This window comes from Daucus carota, chromosome 6 (assembly GCF_001625215.2).
Source record: "Daucus carota subsp. sativus chromosome 6, DH1 v3.0, whole genome shotgun sequence".
Taxonomy (NCBI): Eukaryota; Viridiplantae; Streptophyta; class Magnoliopsida; order Apiales; family Apiaceae; genus Daucus; species Daucus carota.
The window spans coordinates 17,161,470-17,170,938 of NC_030386.2; the positions used below are offsets into that span (position 1 = coordinate 17,161,470).

Consider the following 9,469-nt stretch of genomic DNA (forward strand, 5'->3'; position numbering starts at 1 on the left):
TTGAAAAAAAGAACATGTTTATATTTACACTAACAAAATTCTGTTCACTGAATAAACAGTAGATGGGCTCATCTCGAGAATTAAGAAACTGCAACTAGGGATACTCTGAATAATTGATCATTGACGAGCAACTTCATATTCGGAATAGACTTCCTAAAATAGGTGGGAAGAATTAGGAGGAATCTTGCTATTAGACAAATTTAAAGAGCTAAGCATGAAAGCTGATTAAGATCAATAATACTGTACATTACAAGACCATGCATGAAAGTTATATGACCCATCCTGAGACGCAATTTAGTGACGTCTAAGGACCGAAAGAAATCCACCACTTTTGCGACGATCATCTCCATCATCTACAACCTGTCCCAAATACTTCAGCTGTCAATTTGATCACTGGAGCAGGATTGCATGTCAAAATTATCTGAGCATGGTATTATATCTAAATGGATAGAAGCTGATGATCATTAAAAAATCTTATACGCCAATATGTTATACGCGAGCTAAAAAACAGAATCAGGGATAACCTAGTCATGGATAGCAATCCCTACTTCCCCACCCCATATGCTAGAAAACAATTCATATCAAAAGATAAATAATCCACCAAAAAAATGCCAGCATGTAGAAAAACCAAACATTTTCAAAGTAACAACTGTTAATACTTTCCTCTTGATACTTCTAGTTCTGCTAACTATCTTTCTACATCTAGGTAGGATTACCAAAAGCTACAATGTCACTTGTAAAAGCATGATACAAATTTAGAAACATGTTGCCCTTTTTCCTTTTTCTTTTCTTTGTCTGGGTGCGTGCTGTGTAAAGGAAAACAAGATGCTACCTCCTTGGCAATCTGCTGTAAGATTGCAATTATTTCAGTGAAGTCAGGTCTTGATGTTGGCTCTTGCTGCCAGCATCTTTCAAGCAGTTCAGCAAGTTTTGGAAGAGTGTTTTTCGGAATGGTTGGGCGTAGTCCCTAAACAGCATGTAAACCAAACATGTTTCATATTTTAAGAGCAAAGTGAAGCGGTTCAAATCATATTTGAACAATATACACAGCAAGAACTAAGCGCAAAATTACCTTTTGGACCACTCCAACAGCTGCTTGTAGGGGCGTTAGGTACTCGTATGGAATCTGTAAAGCCAAAAAAAAAAAATAAGGTGAATGTGTTAACTTAATCAACGGTTTGTGTGGGGAAAAACAAATTCCTCGATGTATAAAAGTTTACCTTCCCCGTCAACAACTCCCACAATACAATTGCAAAACTGAATATATCAGCCTTGTGATCGTAGGGCTTGTGTTCGATAACCTTTAAGAAAAATAAAAATATAGTTAATGTATGCAAGATGATTAGCATCCAAAAGAAGCACAACTTAGCAACTAACTGATATAATCTACAACCGGGCAAAGAAAATGGGGGTGGTAGGGGTGGTAAAGAACCCAATCATCTGACGTAAATTTATACTTCTTACTACAGATAGCAATATGTCACTCTTACTCTTCAGTCTTCACTCCTTGGAGATGGAGCTATATCATAGTTTATTAAAAATTGGTGACGGACTCTGCTAATAATGTGGGTTAGCAAGCTATAGCTATAGCTATGAATGAAAAGATCAAATTCGAAATTAGCTTACTGCAAACGGAATGTCATCCCACTTCAGTTCAAACTTACATAAACTTGAGATAAGTTGCAGGTTATAGCTAATGCGAGTAAGCAAGCTATAAATCAGAATGAAATAATCAGATTCAAGATTCTGCTGATTGGAATTCCATTCCCATCCAGTTTAGACTCACATAAGCTTGAGATAAGTGGCTGGTTCATGATTATATTTGTAGCTTTCTTTTAGCTTTTTTTATTAAATGTACTTAGATTTGGCTACTAAAATTGGAAGGATATATAAATAAAGCTACCAAAAATTACTCTAAACTCAATAATTCAACTCGTAGGTGCACCTCTGGAGCCATCCATCTATATGTTCCAGTTTCTGCAGTCATAACTCCAGATTGTGCTTTCACTCTAGCAACACCAAAATCAGCTACTTTAACCACCTAGAAGACAGGAGATAATATTAGACCCAAAACATACTAGATACTCTATGAAGCATGACAAACAAATGTATGACACGTTAATAAGTGATTTAGCGAAAGAAGGCCTAAAAAGGTGAAAACATATTCCATATAAGTTTGTATAACATTCATAATTCTATGGGGTAATTTGGTAAGTTTCTGACTACTATACAAAAGAAATTGCATTGTGAGAATACAAGGGATAACAAATATGCTCTTCATGTGTCAAAACATAGAATATATATATGATATAGAGCCTCTATCTTACTTCATTCTCGTCCATTAAAAGATTGGCAGCCTTTAAGTCTCTATGAATTATATTGTTCTGGTGCAAGTAGTTCATTCCCTTTGATATATCAATTGCCACTTTGAGTAAAGATGGAAGCTTGAAAGTACCCTTGTGCTTGTGCAGATAGTCATAGACACTTCCACCGCTCATATATTCTGAAGGTGAGCACATAGATTGAAATGTTATATATAAGCTTTAACACTAATGATAAGGCTAACAAAAATAGAAGTTTTTGTCTCTACGCTCCTGCGTTATGCAAGGATCATGTCAGGATACACAATCTACCTGTTACAATGCATAAGCTTGGAGGTTTGGTACATGCACCTATGAATTGCACCACATTCTTGTGTCGAACTTTCCTGCAATTGTTGACCAACAGCAGTCAATCAGAGCAATATATAAACAAAATAATTTATTATGATATGAAAATCAGAAAGACATGGCACCTTTCTGTCTGATTATAGCAGTTTTACAAGCTTGTATAGATTTTCATTTATGTACCAGTTCTGCTCATGCAGTAGATTGTATATTTTGGACTTAATTACATATTCCTATAAGTAAATTGTTTATCAATGAGTATAATATGTAAACCTAAAGAACAGTTCATTTAACTAGGTCTGAGTTATGACATGCGCAATGAACCTGGATATTTGTCTACTATGAATGGCGACTGCATCAGTGAAGCAGAAAGTTCAAAAACATCATCTCCAAGTGTGCATATCAAAAATATATTAACTTGATAGTAGCCATATCTATACCACATCGATTGCAGCTTTTTCCCCTTTATTGAGTCAACTGTGTCCATATGACAAACAAAAATATAATACTATGCCTTCTAATTAAAATATTATGATGAAATGTGTTCAACAGTATTTAAATTTGTAAAGTTGGAAGCCATTTTAGTTCGTAGCCTGCAAAAAAACTCTCATGACAACATCTACAGAAACATATTGTCTTGCGTTTCAGGTCTACATAGATTCCAAAGATTGACTACAGTTGCTAATATTCTAACCAGGAGGATGATCTGAATCTGATTACTAATTTTTATCAGATTGTCATCCTATGTAAACCAGAAATAATATTAGCTTGGTTCAGTTTTCAATTCATTTTCCATGTGCTTAATGATTATCAGCGCAATTTTAATTAGGAGAGATATTTTGACAGACCTCATTATATAAACTTCTTGGGCAAACTCCCGCTGCATCTCAGCATTTACACGTTCAACCTTAAGGACTTTGATAGCCACTTCTTGACTACGGTATGTACCTTTATATCTGAATGTTCATAATAGATGGTGAGCAGAATAATCATATAAGTAAATGGAATCAGCAATGAATATGATACATACAGATCACCATATGACCCTGACGCAACTTTGCACTCAAATTTTAATTGTTGGGGATCGATTTCCCAGACATCAGTTCCGTCGCTAGGTATTGTCAAGTGATCATTTTCACATTTGATGGGACTCTGCTCATTTACATCAAGAGGGTCTAATGGAAGTTGATTTGGCCACGAACGACTCTGCAACCCGACACAAATGCCTTGATCAACTATATATTTTTTACATATAACAACAGTTGTCATATAGGAGAAAACGCACCCTACATTTAACAGGGTAAGAAAGAAGATATACGCTTTTGTAATACTGGATGTAACACTAGAAGATTGGCTGCTAGTACAATGGTTCCCAGTATTGATTATTGTATAGTAGCTCAATTCTGACTTGAAGATTTACTTTATTTATAAATGACATTGTCTAGAAACCAATTCTTCATATTACATGCTTAAAACCAAGATATTATATAACCACATTTTCTTTTTTAAATCTTTAACTACTTAAATAGTTGTTGATCCAGATTCCAATGTCCTCAAATAAAAACATGTTTTGTACTAAATTAGTAAATTATTAAATTAATTAACTTCATTTAGAGATTGAACCCTTGCCCCGCCCTGTCCACGAAGGAAGGGGGGGAGGGGTAGTTCTGCAATCTGCCATGTCAGTTTCATTGACAGAAAATTCCGGGAATCTCTATTGACGTAATAATCCAAAAATTAATGTATCCCCTTTAACTTGAAACAAGCAAGAATAGCTTCATTGCTTCAACTGTACCTGAACTATAAAGGAACGTCATCAAGACATATAACGGCATCATAAATTTTATATGGACAAGGTTTTGATGGATAAGCACAATCGAATAGGCTGCCGGTTTAGCGTTTTTAAATAATCTGACTAATCTAAGAGCACATCTAGTTGAACTGCAGTACACAGTAAAAAAGAAGAAATACCTCAATCTTTAGAACTTCTTTTGCTAAGGTAGTTCGGAGTTGCTCAGTTTCCTATTACAAGCCAAAACAAGTCAAAATTCAGTTTAGTTGAAATTATTGCAGGGGAAGAGAAAAGGCTTGTGAACTTGAAAATAGAGGAACTAGTCTATAAGCGGGATTATTGAAGAAAAATATTCCGTGTTTCGACACTTTGGATCACCAAATACAAACAAGACAGTATAGAAAGGTATATGATTCTTGTAAATAATCAACTTACTGTAAGCATTGAAATTATGTCTACATAATTATGACAAAAGAAATATATATATGTGTCTACATAATTAAACGTTGAGTGGATATACCTCAAACGGCCAACCATCAACAACAAAAACATCTAAGGAGTAACCATCAACTGTGGAAAACGCGTGTGCCTCTTGAATGTTAAGCCCAATCTCAGCCAATAAAGAAGTTAACTGCAAGTGTGCATTGAAGAAAACTGTCAAGTTCAAGAACTAACTTGCAACATTAATGAAAGCATAGCAATATTGATAGTCATAGATGAAATAACACACTGCCCACAGATTTAGGTGGTGCAGGAATCTATTTATTTATATCTGCACTTTTAAGCATCTTATCTGCGCTTCCTTTGGCATCGTCTATAGCACAAGACTAGATACAGCTTTCTTATACAGTTGTATCTTTTGATCAAATTTTAAATTTAACTGGAAATAGGGAGGCCAAGTTCTAATGGAGTGGAACCCTGGAATACAGAAGTTAAGCAAAACGTCTTAGGTTAGCATACTATTGACGAATAACGACACTTGGATGCCTGAACATGTATCCTTCAGTACACCAAATTATACTCCTCGCCCATTCATTTTGACCATGTGTTCTATATTATTTGTCCGAAAAAGTTTGTCCGCATTCAATATTTAAGGTATAAGCTCTGGAAAGATTTTACAAATATGGTATTTATTAAAAAAATATTTAGAAAATAAATTATAAATGGTAAACTGGTAAGAACATGGATTTCAATTGAATGGAAAAATGAATGGGGTGGAGGGAGTTTATGTTATACTGAAGGACTGGTACTGGGAAGTGGGAACTGGGTTTGTACCGAAATAACCTCTGGTGGAAGTTTAAAACATGCATTTTCCACCAAAGAACCATTTTAACTATGGAGCTTTAGTCGTGTATACAATCACTAGGCAGCTTAACTTTTATAGCATTAACTGTTAAGACCATGCATGCAATGTCATAAAATAAACTCTCAGATTTTTAGGCTTGATGGTGCTGGAGTGTTCATTAAAATTATAATGATAGCTTTTTTAAAAAATAACTCGAGCTCCATTGTTACATTTGTAATATGAATATTAATATATTATCAAACACATGCCCACTCTGAAATAGAGGTAGAAGACAAATAATTAGCAAACACATGCCCATTCAGAAATTGATTCAAATGGCAGTGTAAAATGCATATTTATATGTAGTTCTAGCCTATATACCTTTACCTGTGATGTACATGCATACTGGAATTGTTGCTTACACTGCATAATTTTGGAGTTGGTGCAAGTGAAAGACTCTTGATAATCTATTAAAGATATAAATGATGCTTTGATAAAAAAATTACCTGACTAAGAAGTTTTGGCTTGTCATCAGCTGAAAAGGTGATTTCATGCATTGGCCTATATAGTTAGCAGGAAGGGGCTTAATATGAAGCTTGGCAATGACTATAGCATATCAAAACTTAAAATGACAATTACATACCTAGAAGATTTTGTAGATGCATTTGTTGCACTATCCCTGTCTTGAGCATGATTTTTTTTAGTATCGATTGCAAGGGATTCAAGATTTGGTGAAGAACCAAATGCAGGAGGTGGATGAATGCTGTATGGACAAAGATAGTATATAAGTAGCCTCGCTAAATATCAAAGAAACAACTGCACGAAAGCAGAGTAAAAAAATACTTATTCACCAAAAGATCAGACCTTTGGACAACCTCCTTTTTTGGAGAACTTGAATCAATAGAATCATCTGTGTGTCCATTTGAAGCAGGAGAAACCTTCGAATGAGCAGCACGTATATGTGTTACATACCAAAAATCCATTAACATCAGACTTCTTCAAACCAAATTACTTCTTGAGGGTGAACCCTTTTACACATAAAATAAAGCAATAAAGATAGCCAAATCTATAGAAAAAATATTTGTGCATTGTGGAAAAATGTGACAATTTGGAATGTCACCTCATGGACTGACATATTAAGACTCGTACCTAATCTTTCATACGCAAATTCACAAGTCCACGGAACAAGTAAAATATAATAATATGACAATAAAAGCTCACAACTGGATATTTTACTAGAAATATAGCAGAACACATATCAACTGAATCATTATAATCAGTTGTTGAAATTCAACAAAACGTATCATTGCAAGCCAATGATAAGAGTATTTAAATGTGATGTCCTTGGAACTCTGAAAAGCTGCAATTTGATGAAAACTTATAGTGATGAACAAACTGTTCTATCTTCATGGAAGTAAGAAAGCAATTATGATCACTAATACAAAAATAGCTGATTCAAATTTGCCAATTGATTTAGAAAATTACAAACAGAAGTCCTGTTTATTACATAGATACCAGAGTAAAAATTTACCAAGCTCATGAGAAATCAACACAGATGACTGTTTATGGAAATGCACAGAATTTTTTGATTAGGTGTGCTAACAATATATCAAATATTTACTGCCACTGAACCCTTAGGACCAACAAATGAATTCTAAAGTTGTTTCAAAATTGACTCACCTGCACTAGACGAACATCAAATACAGGTCTATTAGCAGGATCATGGGCTTCAAGAAGTAACTTTTTATGCGTGAGAACATCTTCCGCCCTTTCCACATTCACATCCAACGCATACCTTCATATCCAAATATCATATCCTTAACATGGTCATAGTTTCAATAGATGGCGTTAACAATTAGGCTAAAAACAAGTTTATGCACAACAATCCAAATGAAAACAAGAAACACAAAAACAAATATAACCAACCATCACACAACCTGAATCTCAAACAAATTACACCAATTCCCATTTATCAAGTTCAAACAAAAACCCCTAGCTCATAAATTACCCATATCAAAATACAAGTAAATCACAACTCTATCAAACAGAAACCATGAAAATCCAAACTTTAAAACAAAAACCAAGCAATCCTATCCCCAAATAAAAAAACAAAGCAAGACTCCAATTAAACAAAACAAACACAAATCGCATAAATTCACCACTAAGAAAACACATTAAAACAAACATCATCTAGCCCATTAACACATGTAAGAACAAGAACATATGCATAGAAAAACATGTGTAGGAGTAAAAAGTAAAGTACCTAGTGGGTAGTCTATTAAAGTGAGCCCAAAGCTGATCATCAAAATCAGAATCTTGAGCTTCAGGATGATTAGAATCTTTAAGCCTCCAAAGAACCTCATTATAAACTTCAAGTTTCATTCTTTCTTGTCTACTATTCACACCCATTGATTCCACCACTCTACTACTACAACTCTCGTTGTCTTCCATCACCATCCTCTCTCCCTGATTTCTCTCCCAATCTCTCTCCCTATCTCTCTCCCTGGGATATGCAACAGAAAAATTGAGGGTAGAAACTAAACAGAAAACACATCAATCAGACCTATTAATACACTTATTTGCATTATACATACACACAAATGCTGTGTGTATCTCTCTGTGCGAGAATGTAAGTATGTGTGTGTATATACTCCACCACCACCTGTTAATATATGTACTCTCCCCGTTTCCCCTAGGTCCAAGATTTTTTTTTAAATTGGTTGTATTTTTTTATGAATTATATTTACTAGTTTAATATTCTTAATTGTATTCTTTATTCGCATAATACTGTTATGATATTTAATTAAAAGGGATTTTAAAGCAGGCTGTTGTTCATAAGAATGTTGCTGTTTGAAGCATTATAAGGGGCGTTTGGTCGTCAGGCACTTAAGCTTGCTTAGGAGTAGGATTTGCCGATTATTTTTTTGTCAAATGATTTGCTACCGTCTTATTAAAATTTATTTTGTGTCAAAGGACAAATCACGACTAATTTGGGAATATAATCAAATCTAGTATACAAATTAAATATTGACATCTTTTATTTGAGTTTTGATATAATATTTGAAATATCTTAAAATATTAAATCAGTTTTTTTACTAAATTAGTGATTATTATACAAGTATTAGTTGTTTCGTAGATTAAACAATATATCATATCGATATCATTTAATAACAAAACGTGTACAAATTATTTGTGTAAGGAATATATGTTATAATATTCATAGCAATTAGATAAAGATATTTTATTTTATTATTGAATAATAAATCACGACATAAAAAAAATTCAATAAATTATTGATTTAGAATATAAAACTTACAAACTAAATTAAAATCAAGAATAGAACTAATTAATTCTTGGTAATTAATTATTCCTCCCTCTGGTTCTTTATATACGGCACCTTGATTTTTTGCACATTATTTTAAGAGTTTTGATCACATATTTAAAATTAATATTTTTAAAATTTTCTTTTTCTGAATAATAATATTTATGTTATATTTTTATTCAGAAAAAGAAAATTTTAAAAATATTAATTTTAAATATATGGTCAAAGCTCCTAAAATAATATGCAAAAAATCAAGATGCCTTGTATAAAAGACCGGAGTAGTAAGCTTAATACTGAACCCCGAGCGTAGCCAAACAGTGTGCTGTGTCATGCAAACGTGGATACTTAAAATGCGAATCAAATTATGTTCATCCCCTTCTTACAAAATTATTATTGTTACTACT

The 9,469-nt window shown here is 33.5% G+C and overlaps 1 protein-coding gene across 1 annotated transcript; it reads right to left on the bottom strand.

Annotated features, from left to right (window-relative positions):
* Positions 1 to 8,423, bottom strand: LOC108226422 (serine/threonine-protein kinase STY46). The gene is made up of 16 exons (XM_017401375.2): positions 8,007 to 8,423; positions 7,424 to 7,538; positions 6,608 to 6,681; positions 6,387 to 6,506; positions 6,250 to 6,304; positions 4,979 to 5,089; positions 4,638 to 4,688; positions 3,697 to 3,872; positions 3,515 to 3,622; positions 2,634 to 2,707; positions 2,328 to 2,503; positions 1,946 to 2,041; positions 1,221 to 1,301; positions 1,073 to 1,126; positions 833 to 967; positions 1 to 360 (listed from the first exon to the last, which is right to left on the bottom strand). The coding sequence occupies exons 1-16, from the start codon at positions 8,198 to 8,200 to the stop codon at positions 295 to 297; spliced, it is 1,686 nt and encodes a 561-aa protein (XP_017256864.1). The 5' UTR covers positions 8,201 to 8,423; the 3' UTR covers positions 1 to 294.
* Between the last annotated feature and the right edge of the window lie 1,046 nt (positions 8,424 to 9,469).